We start from the raw sequence: 18,741 nt of genomic DNA, 5'->3' as shown, positions 1-18,741 counted from the left end.
CAGTACAAGGCAGAAGGCTTTAGAAAAAAAAGGGAACAATCCCTGATTACAGTCAATCAGCAGACCTGAGGGAACCAAATGCTGGTGAGAGCATATGACTGCAAATTTACCAGAAAACGGGAATTTTCAGATCACTTGAGAACGAAAGTGCAACTCATGTCAGCTCAAAACATCCTTTCAGATGATGCCGGTGGCAAATGTCAGATATACACACACATGGCTGGTCATGTGATCAATCTCATGCAGTCTGTAGTGGCTATTTGCATGGGTTTGGTCACAGCACATCTAAAGATCAAACAGCAACCAATCCAATCCTCAGTTCACAGAGAATACAACAAAGATCAGATTCATGAGATAAACGAGTTTCAAATCACAAACAACCACTGGATTCACGTGCCTGTTGGCACACATTCATAACCTTACAATGTTAGTTTAGGGATTGTAAGTAAATAAAATGTGCAGAAACATACAAAACGCATTGCTTCGCTTCAAAATGCCTTTATTAACCCACTGGAGCCATATGAATTGCTTTTATTACAGATGGATGCATTTTATTTTTGCTTCAAAATGAGGCCCCCATTCACAACCATTATAAAGCTTTGAGGAGAAAGGATATTTTTAAATATATGTCCGATTGTGATAGCCTTTGGGTGAACTATCCCTTTAAGAGGTGTGACATTTCCAAAACACACTTGAAGCTGTTGACCAATGACAACACACACTTGTCCAGCCGACAAATGTGCTTTTTGGAAGGAGGGGCTTCTTAGAGACAGGAACTAAACCGAGCGTTACTGATGGACTGGGAAGAGAGGTGCTGCAATATTGCAAAATATGTGAAAAAAAGTGTTCAAGCATGAAAAACAAAATCAAGACTTTGAAAAAGGGCATAATAGGTCCTCTTTAACAAATGAAACCTTATTGTAAAGTGTTACCATACTTTTTATTGCAAAAGTGATAAACCAGTTTTATTTTGTGCTTGCTCTTTTGATCACCAAGCCTATAATGGAACAGGAAACAAGCTTGAATTAGCCCAAAAGACAAAAGGTAGATTTCTGACAAACACCTGCATAGAAAACAACCATGTTGTAAGTCCCAGGAACACACAGAGACATGAATACAACACCGTCCACAGCGCCACAGGATATTACTATGACAACATGTCTGGTTTATCACAAAACAACAAACAACAACAACAACAACAAGGATGCAAGAACTTCCTCTGCAGGCTCTGAAGCTACAAAGAGAGGGGGGAATTTCCTTTTCATAATTAAAATAAAATCCCAAAGATGAGGAGAAAGCAATGAAATGCTCCGTCATAAGATCAGGCATTTCCTTTGAATAACATACTAAATAGTTTACCAATGAGATTGTGTTTTCGCTTTTTTTGTCTACATTTTTCACTCGTTTTCCCTGATAATGTCCGGAGATAGAAAGTGTCTCATGCCAGTGGGACAATCTCCCATCATTAACCTACATCAGTGTCGACAGTCGTCACGTTCTCTGTCCTGTGGGGGGATAGACGAACGTCTAGTCAGCCGTTAGCAGTAGCGGTTAGCTATACTCGGGGGATATTCATGTCACCACACCCCCTTATCATCCAGATTTAATCAGCACAGACTCGGTAACAGAAACACAGTCTGTTTAGGCCTCTGCTTCGTCCTGCATTCCCTGTCTGAATTATCCATGCTTACTGTTGGCTGCATATGCTTTTTAAAATGTATACAGTTTTACCAAAAAGGAAGACTTTAGCAATTATTGTGTGTGCTTATGGCTCAGTGTCACAGACAGGGTCTACATTAAGCCAGGAGAAGGCTTTAGTTCAATCAGGATATTTAAGTAGCTCTTATAAATGTGCCTTTACGTTGCATTTTGAGAGAAAACAATGGCACTGATATATTGTAAGGTATGTCGTGCAAGTTGCAAGCCTTGTCTGTTAATATACATCTTTTTCTAAACCTTTAGGAATCCCATGAGGAAAATGGCTTCTTAAAGGAAAAATTTAAAATTGTCATTATTTACTTTCTTTTCATTCCAAACCTTTATAACTTGCTTTCTTCTGCGGAACACAAAAGAATATATTATAAACAGAATCTCAGTGTTTTAGTCTCCAATGAAAGTCAATGGGGTCCAAAATATCTTCTTTTGTGTCCTGCAGACGAAAGTCAGTAAATGATGACAATTTGCTTGGGTGAACAATCTCTTTAATAATAAGTAAATGTCTTATTTCACATGTAAAAATGTGCATAATTAAATTTAAGAATAACACCACATAAGTCCAGACACAGAGATCTCCACATAAAACAAGACGAGTAAGAAATGGGTAAAAATTGCCCCACAATTAATAATATTTATAGAGTGTTTAGGTATGTAAAAAGACTGGGTGGATCAAAAGAAATACTGATATAAATCGGTCAGCATTACAATAAAACAAAGTTGTTGTTGTTTTTTTTTTAAAAATTGTCCCCAAGTCCATACACAAGAGATCAAACATCATGGCAAAATAAGCCGTTTTTGTGTAAACAAAAGTGAAAGAAAAAATGAGACACTTAATACCATTCAACTGTAATAGCTATAATTTAAGACTAACTTCACTTTTCCAAACCAAATCAAACTGGTATTCAAATAATAGGCTAATTTTAACACCTCACACCCAAGAGGAAGATCCCAGAGCAAATGCAGAAATAATTCTAGCAGCTCATCATGGCAAAATGTTGGTTCATCAACCACATGCAAGTCTGCACACAAACATCATGCAGCACAACAATAACGATAGGAAAAATTAAATTAAATTATTTCCTTTAAAATTACTGAATAACATTTATGCCTCTAAATACATTCAAGCAATCTGTGAATGTCTGGAAATCATAAAAGCCTGCACACACACACACACACACACACACACACACACACACACACACACACACGGGCTTCCAAACAAGTATGAACTCAGCAAGAGTAGCAACCATGAGGAGGAAATGGAGGCCAGTGGCTCTAATACATACTGACAGTAAAGCCAAAAGGGGAGACGGTCAAAAAGTAAATGAAAAATGAATGACATAAGGAGATAATGGGGGCGGTAGTCCCACAAAAAAACTGTACATGAAGATTTCTGCAGAATTCTCAAACATGCAAGGATGCGTGGGTGGATGCATGGATGGATGGATGGGTAGGTGGATACGTGGATGGGTGGATGGATGGATGGACGTAAGGAGATAATGGGGGCGGTAGTCCCACACAAAATCTGTACATGAAGATTTCTGCAGAATTCTCAAACATGCAAGGATGCGTGGGTGGATGGATGGGTGGATGCATGGATGGATGGATGGGTAGGTGGATACGTGGATGGGTGGATGGATGGATGGACGTAAGGAGATAATGGGGGCGGTAGTCCCACACAAAATCTGTACATGAAGATTTCTGCAGAATTCTCAAACATGCAAGGATGGGTGGGTGGATGAGTTAGTGGATGGATGCATGGATAGATAGTATAAATAAAATTAAAATCAGAAAAACGTTACATAGTGAATGCTCCAATTTCTTAATGCTCTAAATAGTTCAAAGCTCTAATGCTCATTGTTGAGTCAGCTTTTCATCTGTCAGTTCTGGTCTCTGAAAATAGTAAAGCCCACGCAATAAGAGATTTGCTTGAGTACACATACACTACAACACGGGCTGTTTCAACAAAACAAAGTATTGCTGAGTATATGTATGAACTCAGCGAGGGCTTGGTTTACTCCAAGCAAACAAATATGAGGAAAAGGCCGATGGCTCAAACACTGACAGCAAAATCAAAGAGAGAAGATCACATGGCAACAATGCATTGATTAAATTCACTATAATGTATAGTGAATTAGCAATGATCACCTACTGTATCACAGATCATTTCTAAAAATGTTACAAAACCAACTCTAGCATGATTCACTCATGGATTTATTGTTTTATAGTATATGCACAGCTGCAGCTCTCTACAAAGTGTGTTAATCGGCAGTTTGTTACTGCACTGCCTGTGCTCCCATGAGAGATGACACCATAGCTTCCGTCTCTGGTGATCAGCAGTACAAATTAATGCACTTGCATACAGCTCATCCAACCCTAAGTGGCTTAAACAGCAAAAATCTCCAGCCACAGATCAGATGATCAGAGCCAAAATGGCTGACTCTGTTTCAACTAGGTTAATTGACAGAGGCTTCATGAACCTTGCAAGATGATCCAAAATAAACAGTGTAGAGCAAACCTTGAGTAGTTTAAGACCAACCCTGCCTTCTGAACTGTGTCCTCATAACACTATGAGCAAACCTCACCAACCCCATATACAAATAAAGACATGCTCTTGTATCCTCTTACCGCTTCAGTGCAACATGTGTGTTAGAGGAGAGCTCAGCCTTTCCTTGTTTGATGTTATCCCAAAGCAAAGGTTATGCAAAACACTCAAGCAGCACAGAGACAGACAGTCAGAGAGAAGCCCATGCTGGAAGAACCACACCCACAGAGAAACATGCCAGCAGGTGCATCTAATTACAATATCCTGTCTACAAATGTTTGGAATCTTATGACAAATGGAAAGTCAGATGTTTCCATGGATAAGGACAACTTAGCTAGTAAACTAAACTAAACAGCTCATGTTATCATGTTATCAAAAAATAGTAATTTAGGCTACTCCCCATCATGTCATCCCACTTGATGTTTTTTTTTGTGCAACACTGAAAAATCTTTGGACACCAGAAGAACTGTTGCCTTTCAACAACAGTTTATAGTCACCAGGGGCTGTAGAGCTCCAAATAAAGTCATGAAACGACTATCAATCATTGAAAAATGGTGCGTTAACATCATTACCATCAAAAGACATTGGTTGTCACATGTGTGGTAACCATGTGACATTTCATTTTAAAATTCTGGAAACAAATGAGAGCTTTAGGGGAGGGTCAAATGAGGCAGTGACTATGTCAGGGCTGCATTCAGCCCCGAAAAAACGTTGCAAAATGTTTTTTAAACGGAAACGTTGGTGCGTTGAGCACCCTGTTCTGATGACGCAAGAGTTGCAACTATGGCAGCTGAGAAGGCCATTCTTTGTGTCCTTTTTGAAGAATTGATATGCTATATTTTTACTATAAAACTCTTACGACAAACATGTCTTCTAATATCTCCAATTGTTGCGTATACCGAGCTGCAGCAGACACATTTGTAAATGACTTTACTTGGATCCATTGTGCGAGCTGTCTCTTTAATACCGCGTGGTTTAAATAAATATTGCTGCTGATTGGGCTGACATTTTTGACACACCCACCAAACAAGAGAAAATGTTTCTCAAACCCCGTTGCACACCGTATCCAGGAAACATGTTGTTCAAACCGTAGCAAAACGTTGCGCACTGGTTTGAGCTTGAATGTGCACCAGGACTAAGCTGTATTAACTAATGTTATTTTGTGTTTATTTTGTCCTTTTTGGAGCTTGACAGCCCCTAAAACTATAAAATCTAAAACTATATAAAAAAATTGTTAATTAAAATATAACTTAAATAAAATAATTAGATAAAAAAAAACTTAAACTTCAAAACTTAAATGGCAAGTATTAAAATGACTAAAACTAAAATAAAATAAATCTATTTTTTAAAAACAAAAACTGCTAAAAATGACAAAAGTATAAGATTACAAAAAAGTTCAATCTAAAATATACAAATAAAAGCACATTCAAAACAGTAATAAATACTATAGTATATAAATAATACTGACACAGGTTGGTTAATATGGAGCATCATGGCAAAAACTATAAAATAATTTGTTAAAAATCTATTGCATATTGTAGCAGCAAATTGGAATGAAACCACCTAAGGATAAGTAAATAAATTATTAATTTGAATTTTTAGGTAAATATTCCTGTAGGTGAAATGTTGGCTGCTTGATCCCTGCAGATTTTTAAAATACATTCAGCTTGTTAAACCTGACAGCATTGCATCACACAACCAGATACTAACACATATTCAAATGGCAGATGCATTATCACCCTTCCCATGATACATCACTGCCAACAACATCATGCATCATAATGCAAGTGCTGGGAAAAACAGCAAAGTGCTACACAAACACTTCTCATATTCTCAGCACATGACAAAAGAGGAACTTACAGATCAGCCCATCGCAGGAAACAATGAACCTGTAGAAACTTTCCATTTCCTCTACAGGGATCTTCACCAAGCTCCTGCAGTTCTCCGGGGGTCGGAGGTGCGTCACAGTCTCCTCCATCAGTATCATTTCACCTCCTTCACTTGGTCTCAATCTACCCTGCTTTTCTTACCTTCCTCAGTCATTCTCTCTTTTACTGTCACGCCTGTCCTCGCATTGCAAATATTCACTCCCTGAATTATCATGGTCTCTCTCTCCCTCTCTGAGACGCTGTATCTTTCTCTCTCAGGTGTGAGTGCAGCAGTCAGGGACGTGACGCTGTTTTTCAGTCACACCCATGCCAACCGCAGGTAACGCCCCAAAATAAAGAAACTCTACACACACATGCAGCTACTCACTCGTTCACAAACACACCATCTGTCTCTTATCTCATCTGTGATTTGAATGGCAATATCACATCTATTTGCATTATAATCAGATTTTCAAATAAATGCACAAAAGAATAGTGTTGGTTGCTCTTTCAATAAACTTAATGGAGTTTTTGTTATGTGTCATTTGAAAACATTTAAACAAATTGGAAAATTTACAAAGTTTCTGTAGCTCAGTTGGTTAAGCTTGGTGTTTAGGTCATGGATTTGAGTTCAAGGGAACAAATAAGCTGATCAAATTTAAAACTTTAAATGGACAAATGAACACGAACTGTAAACAAATATTTAAAAATAATAAAATTAATATGTGGATAGATTTGGTAGTTTGAGATTTTTTTCTCATAAGAAATACAGTATCTGAGAAGACTCTTTTTTTTTTCTCTAAAAATCATACTGTAAAAATCTGTTAAAAAATACAGTAAAAATGGTAAAGTTCCCTTACTCTATACGGTGAGAAACTGTTACAGATCTAATGGGACATTTCATGTCATTTAAAGTCAAATACTGGTAAGTTTTTGGAAGTAGAAAACAATTTTCAGCAAATTTAATTTAAATCGATAAAACCGGAAATGTTGCTACTATATTTTTATACTATATTTTTACTATAAGTTCTGGCATTTTTTTACCATTCATTTCATTGTTTTTTTTTTTGTTTTTTCACATGATCAATTTTCATATTTAGTCATGTTCATTTTTTATTTCTAGAGCTATTTGATTATTTTAAAGGTATTACTTTTTTGTACATAGAATTATACATTAAAATTTCAGCATGTCAGAGTACTTCTCATAGCTTCAGAGGTCACTTCGAGGTCTCAGAGGTTAACCAAACACATTTACCTAATCGTGGGGCCTGCGAGTACCTGGTTTTCGTCCTCTCAGGTCTGTGGAGGAAACAACACACTGTTTCCATTTCTGGCTATCTGGATTTACTTCTCACAGCAAACACAAACACACGCGTGTAAATGGATCCAGCACCAATTCACAACTCTAACTGCTGTCTGTTATACTTTGACCTCACGCAAACCGTTCAAACCTGCAGCTGAGGTTAACCATTACCAGACACCATTACAACATACGGCAGGCTGGAAAACTCCACGTGGCTATGATTTATAAAAAGAAAAGTAGAGCAAATATCCAATACGTCTCAAACTCTAAGTATATAGTTAACAAAAAGCAAAACCATAAAAAAAAAATGTTAACTAAAATAAAAAAATATATAAAAAACTTATTTTATTTCAGCTAGTTGCAGGGCAACATTTCCCATTTTATTTAGTTGAACCTGATGTACTAAAATAATTAAAACTAAAGCTGAATTAAAAATTAATAAAAACTATATAGACATAAAAAATTATTAAAAAAACAACAACAAAAGAAGTGCTAAAATTTTAAATAAAATGATACTGGGATATATATATATATATAAAAAATAATTCAAATAAAAAAAAAAGTGTCTTAATAATAAAATAACACAGATAAGCAATAGCAATAGTGACGCTTGCCTTTAAAGAAAAAACACAATCACTGGAAAATTGGACATCTGGTGCTAGATGGTGTGTATAAACTTCATATTCTAATAATAAAAGACTTTGAAGACTTTATGCTAAAGCTGGTCTGAGATTAGTCTAAAAAGATAAGGAGTCTGAATATGACAGATAATGAAGTTCAAAATAGACTGCATTGTGCTGATACGGAACAAGAGTGTGACAACATCACAAGGATGCAAGGAGTCGTTTCATATTAAACACACAGAAAGTCAAACATCAAAGAGCAAATACACACACAAACGCACTCAGACTTAAGCAGCATCTTGTTAAGAGCGAGAAGCAGACACAGAGAAGCTTAAGATCAGAGATTTACTCACATTTCAAGACGTCAGACATCTGCTCTCCAGTACAGATATATTGTCCTTGTCAGTGCCTTGTTTTTTTATTCCCTAGTCTGTCCACTGTATGCACTTGTTCAGTGAGTTGTTATGTGTGTGATTATCTTTTTGAGAAGTTGAGATGATACGCTATTTGCCAATATTTATCTGTCTCTTTTGCCATGCGTGTTCCCTAAATATACCAGTTCAGCTCTGTGCTGAGACACATTGGTTTACTGCGAAAACAAAACTTTTAGCACAAAGTGTCTGAGCAAGAGAGAGAGAGAGAGAGGATGTGTGTCAATGTGATCTGGGCAATGGGCCATCCACATGCATCTCAATGATGAGAGAGAAATCCCACGAGGAAACCACCTTTCAACCTCCCACACACACACACACACAAATAAACGGACAAATATTCACTTAAGTTGACCCTAAAAAGAATATGTACAATTCAAATGCATACATTTCTTTTCATCAGACTTTTTAGGATCACAATATGTTCAAGAAATAGTTCATCCGTTCTGTTCATCATTTACACATCCTTATGCCGATCCATACTTTCTTTCTTTCAAAAGGAGATATTTTAAAGAATATGTTAGTGGTTATTTTCTATGCAATTATAATCAATTGAGAGCTTTCAGGCTTCAGTGCTTCAGTTCTCATTCACTGAAACTGCACAAGTTCAACTGGTCCATTCTTCAAAATTCTGCAGTTCCACAACAGAAAGAAAGTCCTATGAGTTTTGATTGACATGAGGGTGAGTAAATAGCAGAAGTTTCATTTTTGGCTGAACTATTCCTTTAACTTTCACAAAGATGTGTCCTAAAACTGAATGACTCACAAACTAAGAGTCAGTCAGCAATTTCCATCCTGTTTCCTCAGCAAAACCATCTGAAAGCAGCTACGCCACACATACACAAGCTGATATTCAGTTCTCTCACCGTTCCAGTCCCTCCAGGAGCTCTTGCGGCTGAAGGTTGTGAAAGGAGAGAAGGGGACTCCCTGTAAGACTGTAGCCGATAGGTTGTAGAGGAGCTGCGTCAGTCGGGACAGCATCCGCTGTGGGGCGTCCTGGCCCTCCTGAAGAAACTCGTGCAGAGACATCTAAACTGGTCCCTACATGCACCTAAACCAGTCTCAACCAGTCTCGGCTCGGCCTGACCTCTCGGAGCCAGCCCAAATCCACATTCGGTCCAGACCAATGCTAAAAGAGTCTGAACTAAGAGCAATTAAATCCCAAGCCAGGACGAACTGATCCAAGAGAATGCTGGGAAGACTACAGCAGCCCAGTCCTAGTCTCAGAGGGCTTCCTCTGTCAGATGGGACCCGCAGAGAGAGGCTGCATGCAGACGCATTTTGGACCTCCTGTTTGTAAGGAAACAAGCCCGGCATTCAAGCACGCTGTCGCAATAAACATGCGTACTTATTCTTGCAGAGGAGAGAAGAAGAGTGGAGGAGAGGGGAGGGAGAGTTTTAGCACAAATCCCCTTCTGCTCTGCTAATTACACACACACACACACACACACACACACTCACACACAATCATAAGTAAACTCTAATCTCCAGCATTCTTGTGCGCCACTTAGGGGCCAAATTGACTAACTTTTTCTTAACAGAAACAAAACCTCTAAATGAATTTGAACCTTTTAGGAATCATTCAATAAGACATGCATTTTACACTATCATAAGTGGAATGTTACTGAATGTTCTTCAGCAAACATTCAGTAAAAAAACTTTCTTAAATACCAAATCTGAGAGTTACTTCTGTAATGTGGTACAAGGAATGAGAGTTGACTGACTAGTTTGTGATAGTAAGATGCATACTGTAGGTGAGTGTGGACTTGACAAAACTGATTAGATAGATAGATAGATAGATAGATAGATAGATAGATAGATAGATAGATAGATAGATAGATAGATAGATAGATAGATAGATAGATAGATAGATAGATAGATAGATAGATAGATAGATAGATGAAATCTGAGAGATTTCTGTCCCTCTATTGACAGCTATGCTACTGACATTTTGATGCTTCAAAAAGTTCAAAAAGATCATAAAACTAATCCATATGTATTGACCAGTTTAGTTTTCTGAATAAAAGCCTAAATTAAATCTACTGATCACATAAAGTGATCGAGTCTCTTTGGAAAATTTGGACTAAACTGTTCAATTCATATGGATTAGTTTCTTTATGAACTTTTTGAAGCGTCAGTTTCTCAAACTCAAATTGGCGGGGGGCCGTTTCTGTGATTGACACCTCATAGGAGGGCCATATTAACATTCAAGCGCAAGAAAGCGCAACATTTCAGAAAATTTACTTTCCTTTGCATTATTTCTCATTTACATCAAATTTGCCTACTAAAATATCTTTATACCTATACTATTAATTTTTTTATTTACCATACTAAATGTAAACAGCAGTATATCTCTCATTGTTACAGAGTGTAATATAATTATATTACTAATATAATACTACTAATATACTAATAAAATACTACTAATATACTATTAATTGCAATAGTCTGGTGCAACTTCTCACATCCAACAAGGTGCATGGAAAAAAAAATTTGTAATTTAGGAACAAAACCAACACTTGTGGCGTGGAGGGGTCAGAATTAAACAAAAAACGATCAACTTTATTTTTCCAAAAAATAAAAATCTCTCATTGTTACAAACATTATTAGTTTTTAATATTTAGTGGAAGTATTTTCCCTTACTTTATGTTAGCTTAAATAACATTAAATTTTTGCACTGACCAACACTGTACTGAACAAATACAATCCCTGAATACATTTGTACACTCTTCTGTTTCTTGACAGACACCTGACTGCGCATTTGTCCAAGATGCCGTTTGAGCATCGGTAACGTTTAATGGCTGCATCGGACGCGTTTCGGTGGTGTAAATCGATGCTCGTGACTTAAAGTCAAGTGCTTTTACTGTAATTCATAATAGAAGCGACGCGGTTGAGAGCGTGGCTCATGGTTGCATAGCAACAACAGACGCCACTGGAGCGAAAGCGCATTGGAAAGAAGGAGAATGCGGCTCGGCCGCTTATGTGACGCGATATGTGAATGCCCCCTTAGAACGGTGACTTTTTCTTTGCATATCAGACAAGTAGCAACTAGACAAGAATAATAATAAAAATTTTGCGGGCCGGATTATGTTTTATTTTTGAGATCAGTTGCGGGCGGGGTAGAGGGGGAGGGCGGGCCGTAAATGGCCCGTGGGCCGGCAGTTTGAGACCACTGCTTTAAGGGGTTGATAGGGTTAGGGTTATAAAACAATAGAAGCCACATTTAGAGAAAAACATTGATAAGCCTATTAAATAACTTTATAATGAATAATGAATACATAATATCATAGAGTTAGGGAATAAACAATATCAAATAGAAGTTAATGTTTGTATGATGGAGTCAGATGCAGAGAGATGAAGAGCAGGATAAGCCATTTTAGGGTTAGTGTGGAACACCTGCGCACCTCTTACAGTCACATACATTCCCCAAAATAGAGCAGAGGACAGAATGCAGGAATACACACACTAAATAATGCAGACTACAACTACTGTAGCATGCTCCTTTATGTGTTTTTTTTATAATTCCTATATGCAATTAGATGATAAGAGTTCAAAATAAATACATCATCTCATCATATAACTATTATTATGCATAATACTATGAATATGCATATGTAATGTCCTGGCTAGACCTTGCAATGCCCTAGCTCAAGAAGCACTTATATTTTCAAATGAAACGCATACAGTTGACACACATATGCAGTTCATATCTACCATACATGACGTCACAGTTATTTGTTATCTGAGAGAGGTTTTCTCTCACACACAGTCACTCTCTGTTTCTCTCTTTGCTCTGATTCTCTCCCTGTTTCACCCTTGGCAATGTCTTCAGAGAACACAGAGAAAAGAGGAGAGAGGGAGAAACCGCCTGCCAAGGTTTGGGCAAAGGCCTCCCCAGCATGTAATTTAGCCCTCTAGTTCTCATCCTATTACCACGGTGGAAGTAACCCTACAGAAGAAAACAGCCTCCTCTTGAAAGACAACAGAACCCGTTACCACAGCAACCCACAGACACTGTACAGTATTTAGAGCCAATAAACAAAGAGATAATCTGTGCTAAATAGAGGTAAAAGTGTTTATATGATGATACAATGTCATAAAACACAAAGTTTTCTATTTAAAGGCTATTAGTATTGTTAACCACTAGTGGCTAACCTGAGCTGGAACATCAAAGTTTTTTATAGCTATCCAAAAATAATGTCACTGTTAAAACATCTACAGAACTATAAAACATGAACTAGACAGATGATATGTTGGCTTGACAAAGCCTGGTCTGAAAGTGTAGTTTTAAAAACTTGAGATTTTAAGGTACTAACAGATAGACAGAGGGGTGCGTTCACAGTTGTAGTTCTTCGTTTGGTCCATTTGTTCCGGACCAAAGAAGAAAAAAAAAACATTTAGTCCTGGTCCGGTTAGCGTTCACATTGGCAATTTTATCACTGAACCAAAAGATACCGAACCTTCAGGCATAGGGATACATTCACAACATGATTGGTCGGATTTTATGACGTATCGCCTATTTTCAGACGGAACTTACCGAACATCCAAAACAATGCTGTTTTCTGAGGTAAATGCGCTCGTTGTGTGTGCGTAGCGGTGCGTAGCCTACATATGATGGTATTTTGGCCAGCTGGGAACTCGCGAAGAGCTTATAAAATGTGTAAAGTAGTCAAAACACTGGCGGGAATCCCTCCGTCACACACACAAACGATCTGCTGCGTGGAGACGAGCGTCTGATGCCTGTGATGGGCAAACTCGCGACTATGACAAGAAAAACCGACATGCGTGAGGATTCTGTCCTTTTTAGCGTCTCGTCTTCCTGTTTTGGTTCGGTTACATGTCTTTGGTCCGTGTTGTGTTCATATATCATTCGAACCTCACCAGAGTTCGTTTGGAAGCGGACCGAGACCCATCTTTTCAGCGGTCTCGGTCCGCTTGTTTGGTGCGCACCAGGGTTCGGATGGCAGCGTTCACATATGTTGAAATGCACCGCACTAACCAAGCAATCGCACCAGGGTTCGTTTTAATCGAACCAAACATGACAAGTGTGAACGCACCCTAAATAAAATCTCAAACAGACCATTAGACCCTCAAGAAACCATATCAAACCAGTTCTGTCCCTTTTCAGACCCAACCTCATAAGATCACTAAGAAACCATATTAGACCACATGTTTAGGCATTGCCTGATGTAGCAAATATGTTTTAATGTTGCTAACATGTTTCTAGCATGTTGTTAGTATGCTGCTAGCATGCTTAAACCAATCCCTGGTTCAATGCTAGCATGTTTTAGCATGTTGCTAGCATGTTTTAACACATTTGCTGTATTTTTATTTTTTATTATTACACATTTGCTATATCTCCGGAGGCCACATCGAGGCTGTCTCATTTCAGAACCATTATATTCCAAAGTAGGAAAGAAATTACAGTAATTTTTCCCTCAGGAATTTCGAATGGTTACTTTTCTGAAATGAGACATCCTTGATGATGTATGTCATTGGCAAATGCGACCTCAGAAGGGCGCAGCCTTCAAAACGAGATCCAGCTATTGCTAGCATGTTGATAGCATAACTTAGCACATTCCTTGGATGTTTTATCAAATTGATTTAGGATGTTGCTAGCATGCTTCTAACATGTTTTTGCATGTTTATAGCATAACGAGTCAGAACATCCCAAGGGTCTGTACCGGGTGGTCATAGTTTGAAAGCTCTAGGGCGAATTACTGTTAGAAGTTTAATACACCTAAATAGATCAGCTTTGTCAAGCCAATATATTATTAACAATATATGTTGCTCTGAATAGAAAAAGATGCATGTGCTTCAGTTGTGTCACTGAACTGCGTGTAACTATGCGTAGCGTTTGCTCAAAAATGAAAATACATTTAGTCAGTATACTTTATTATTACAATTTAGATCTGTGATCACCTCAAAATCTAACTGTCACTGTGCTGGGAGATGTGATAAGTTCATTTAGGTGACATTTAGAGTGCAGAAGTTATGTCATGTGTGAGTGTGTGAGAGAGAAATTGTGAATATGAGCAGACAGCTGCTGTGGACCAGCATTAGCTCTTTGTCTAGACTGAGTTTTAAACACCTAATAAACACTAACCTGTTTTTAAGGCACAAAATGGCGCATGTGAGAAACATAGGTCAACACATAGCAGACAAAATTTCTAGCGCGGCCAGTCACGAACAAACAAGCATATTCCCAGTCGGCATTTCAACATTTATCCATGGGTAAATGGATCAATTACAGTTTAATTTTATTTCGGTTTTGCAAAATGTTGATATCGCAACACTGGGTTGTTTTCTTATCATGGAGGGGGCTTTCCATTTACTTCTACTGTTTTTATACTCAACTAATGATATATTCTATCCCCTTTCCATAAAAACACAAAAATACTGCATAAACATGTTTCCAGCTGGTTGGTCCACACAATAGTTGGAATCTAGTTCTTTAGATTTTCCTTTTAAAAACATTGTGACCACAGCTGGAATCTCATGCTCACTCTATTTAAAACAAAACAAAAATCTAATAAATAAGCATAAATGAATGCTACCTTGTAGCTAATGATAACTCAGAGCTTCAGCAAATAAATGAGTGTGGGAATACGAGCAGGTTGAGTGTGAGTTCACCGTAGTGTAAACAGTAACATGTATCTTTAAACACCAGAACGCTAAAGGCCAAAACCTCTTGACTAAAGGATGACCCATTTATAGACATATAATATTTTTGAAAGACCATGAATGTGAGAAAGGGTGTTAGCATGCTTTGTGTGTTTGCTGCTTCATTGTGCCGGTGTGTGTTTTTAGCCACTTACTGCCAGTGGCAGACTGCTCAGATGTAGGGAAATAGGACAAACATAACTCCTCAGAGAATGAGAGGAAGAAGACATCATAAAAACACAGATAGGCTTATCCACCACATAAATGAGAAAGAGCAAGAGAAAGATAATCTACAGTTCAGGATTTGAATTGCAATTAAAAAAAAACAAAAAAAAAAACAACATAATTCTAAGTCAAATTTGAAGGGGTGATGAACTGAGAAATCAAATTTTCCTTGAGCTTTTGATATATAAGAGGTCATCATACTTTAAGAATATCCTGTAAGTTTCAGAGCTGAAAACTTCCTTGTTAGTCCAATAAAAGCTTTTATTGACACCAGACCCACCAAACGGTTTTTCAAAGTGGGGATCTATGACGTCAAAGGGCAGCAAGCACCGACTCTGCAGAAGAAGATCAACGCCTACTTCATCACTGCCTGTTTAGCCCCGCCCAGTTATTCAAACCCGTGACTAAACGTCAACTTGCGTTGTTTTTCTTACAAAGATGAAAATAATCTCTTATTTAACGCTGATTAAATTATATAAAGAAAGCGATCAAAGAAAGCTCCCTTTGCAATCATTGAAGCTGTCAATCAAACAGCGCGAGTTTATCAGTGACTGACGTGCAAAACTCCCGTTTTATTCAACAAATCTCTTAGTTATATCATGTTTGCACTGTTAGTGAAGATGGAAGTGTTCGTTAGTGTGCAGAAATTGAGCTGTAATGATGAGATCACTGCTTTCATGTGCTCAATATGTCAGTGATCGGCTACATGCTCATCATCATTCATGCCACAATCTAAATATAATGCCATAGATCTAAATGTAATGCAACACTTTTCATGATTAGTTAACCTTGAGAGCTGTAATAGTAAAAACGTGCTAAAAGAGAGAGTAATTTCATATGCAAAGATGTTAGCCAATCACAGCAGTGGACGTTTACGCTGAAGTCTCACAGAGACACGCCCCTTAAAAGAGCGTTCAAATCAGAGGGCTAAAATCAGGGTAGGAAAAATGCCTTTTATTTCTAAATTATGACAAATTTTTATATAAAAAGCATACTAACATTATAAGTGCACCCCAAGAAACATTATAAAACAATAAAACAACGCAGTTCATGACCCCTTTAAAATTTAAATTCAAAATTCATATTCAAAGTGTGCATTACACTCCAGGTTGGTTTGGGTTTGTTATGTTGCATTCGTTTGTTTATTTATTTTTTATTTTTATTTAAAGCAGAAAAATGAGAATGCCATGCCTTTTTGTTTTTCAAAAAAACATGAATTTGGGTTAATTTTGTGTTTTTACACTTTAAAGGGTTAGTTCACCCAAAAATGAAAATTCTGTCATTAATTACTCACCCTCGTGCCGTTTTACACCTGTAAGACTTTCGATGATCTTCAGATCACAAATTAAGATATTTTTGTTAAAATTCGATGACTCAGTGAGGCCTCCATAGCCAGCAATGTCATTTCCTCTCTCAAGATCCATAAAGGTACTAAAAACAAATTGAAATCAGATCATGTGAGTACAGTGGTTCAATATTAATATTATAAAGCGACGAGAATTTTTTTGGTGCGCCAAAAAATAAAAATTAAAAAAAATAAAAATAACGATAATTTCAAAACACTGCTTCAGGAAGATTCAGAGCGTTATGAATCAGCATATCGAATCATGATTCGGATCATGTGTCAAACCACCAAACTGCTGAAATCACCTGACTTTGGCGCTCCGAACTGCTGATTCGACACACTGATTCATAACGCTCCTGAAGCTTCATGAAGGAGTGTTTTGAAATCGGCCATCACTATATAAGTCATAATTTAGTTTTTTTGGCGCATCAAAAATATTCTCGTCGCTTTATATTAATATTGAACCACTGTACTCACACGAACTGATTTAAACATGTTTTAAGTACATTAATGGATCTTGAGAGAGGAAATGTGCAGGCCTCACTGAGCCATCGGATTTCAACAAAAATATCTCAATTTGCGTTCCGAAGATTAACGAAGGTCTTATGGGTGTGAAACGGCATGAGCGTGAGTAATAAATGACAGAATTTTCATTTTTGGGTGAACTAACCCTATAACAATAAGTGCAACTATAGCAGCAGATGACTATTATTCTGTTACATGCAGCTGAGGAAGAACTGACGAAGGCACGATTCAGTCGGTGGTTGAACAATCAGTGGAAAGGGGCATTCATTGATTAAAAATAAAGCCGAATTCTTGTTCTTTTTAAAAAAACATACAAACAAAAAAACAAAAAAGGCACAATTTTCTCATTCTTCTGCATTCAATATTACTGTAAATTCAAAACAACTAAATGCTACGTTCAAAATGTCTAGTTCAAATGTCAAAAATTCTAATTCAGAATTTCTAATTTTAAAACAATCACATTTTAAAAATCACAAATACAAATTTCAAATTCTAAAATCTAATTAGGAATGTTGAAAAAGTTTTCATTCAGACTTCAAAATTCAAATTCAAAAGGCATATCATAAAAGTAATGCCAATCAATAGCAACGATTTTGAGCAACTAAGCATAATAAAGATCTAATTGTAACAGCTGTTGTTGTTTCAGTTTGGAAAGATTCATTTATTCAGAGGTAAAATCAATACAACACGTTCTCAGCAAATACTAGAGCAAAGACAAACAACCTTGAGCTACAGTTCCCATACCTTTCTCGTAACACCACTGATTACACACGCACTCACTCACAGCTCCTCCTACCGATTTTATGTACGATAACAGTGAGTCGTCTGACGAGCTCCTCCAGAGAGTCCTCTCCCATCTTCACCCACAGGATCATGATGAGCAGGACGCAGAGAATCAGGAGCAGCGGAGACACGCAGCTCTGCTGCTCAGGAGAGAAGGATTCTGAGGGGAGAGAGGAAGCCGTCTCGCTGCTCAAACCAGCGCTGCTGCTGCCGCTGTCGCCACTGCAAGAGATGCTGGAGAGAGAAAAAGAGAGAGAGAGGTGCCTCAGCACAGCGGCAAGGATGAGACAGCAACACACTGACACACATACACACACTCTGCAGCAGCCATGCAGAGTCATCATGCACAGTTTGCGCACACACACACAGGTATGCAAATATGAGTGATATTAGGGTCACTACATGACAGCAATGAATGGAAAAGCACGTAAACAGACTGTGACCTACAAACATTAATGTGCTCATAAGCAATCATGCATAACTGTGTGTGTGATATGTCATATTAATTTATTGTCCTCTCTAACAGCTAGAACAGAATCTGAGAAAATAACTGCACTCAAATCATATTTGATAGACTGCAGATATCATCAGTGGTGCTTTATAAATCATCATTAAGGTCAAGAAAGGTCATTTAGGTTTCTTCTGGGTTAATTAAATCAATTATTTTTGATTCTGGTATGTTGTGAGTGTGTTTTCATGCATATTAAATGGCTC

The 18,741-nt window shown here is 37.6% G+C and overlaps 1 protein-coding gene across 10 annotated transcripts in view; it reads right to left on the bottom strand.

Annotated features, from left to right (window-relative positions):
- Nucleotides 1-18,161, bottom strand: part of mcf2la (mcf.2 cell line derived transforming sequence-like a) — an 87,733-nt gene extending 69,572 nt beyond the window's left edge. For 6 of the 10 annotated variants that reach the window (XM_067402938.1, XM_067402944.1, XM_067402947.1 and 3 more), the window contains exon 1: nucleotides 6,122-6,372. In XM_067402938.1, coding sequence (XP_067259039.1) covers nucleotides 6,122-6,248 — 127 coding nt within the window. In that variant the 5' untranslated portion in view covers nucleotides 6,249-6,372. Of the gene's footprint in view, nucleotides 1-6,121; nucleotides 6,374-7,384; nucleotides 7,514-8,408; nucleotides 8,640-18,040 lie in introns of those variants that run through there. The other 4 variants (XM_067402940.1, XM_067402945.1, XM_067402942.1 and 1 more) reach the window with 4 other exon arrangements.
- Nucleotides 18,162-18,741: the final 580 nt, after the last annotated feature.

The sequence above is a fragment of the Chanodichthys erythropterus genome, chromosome 12 (genome assembly GCF_024489055.1).
Source record: "Chanodichthys erythropterus isolate Z2021 chromosome 12, ASM2448905v1, whole genome shotgun sequence".
Classification (NCBI taxonomy): domain Eukaryota; kingdom Metazoa; phylum Chordata; class Actinopteri; order Cypriniformes; family Xenocyprididae; genus Chanodichthys; species Chanodichthys erythropterus.
The sequence above is the reverse complement of the archived record's forward strand: the minus strand, read 5'-3'. Positions and strand labels throughout refer to the sequence as shown.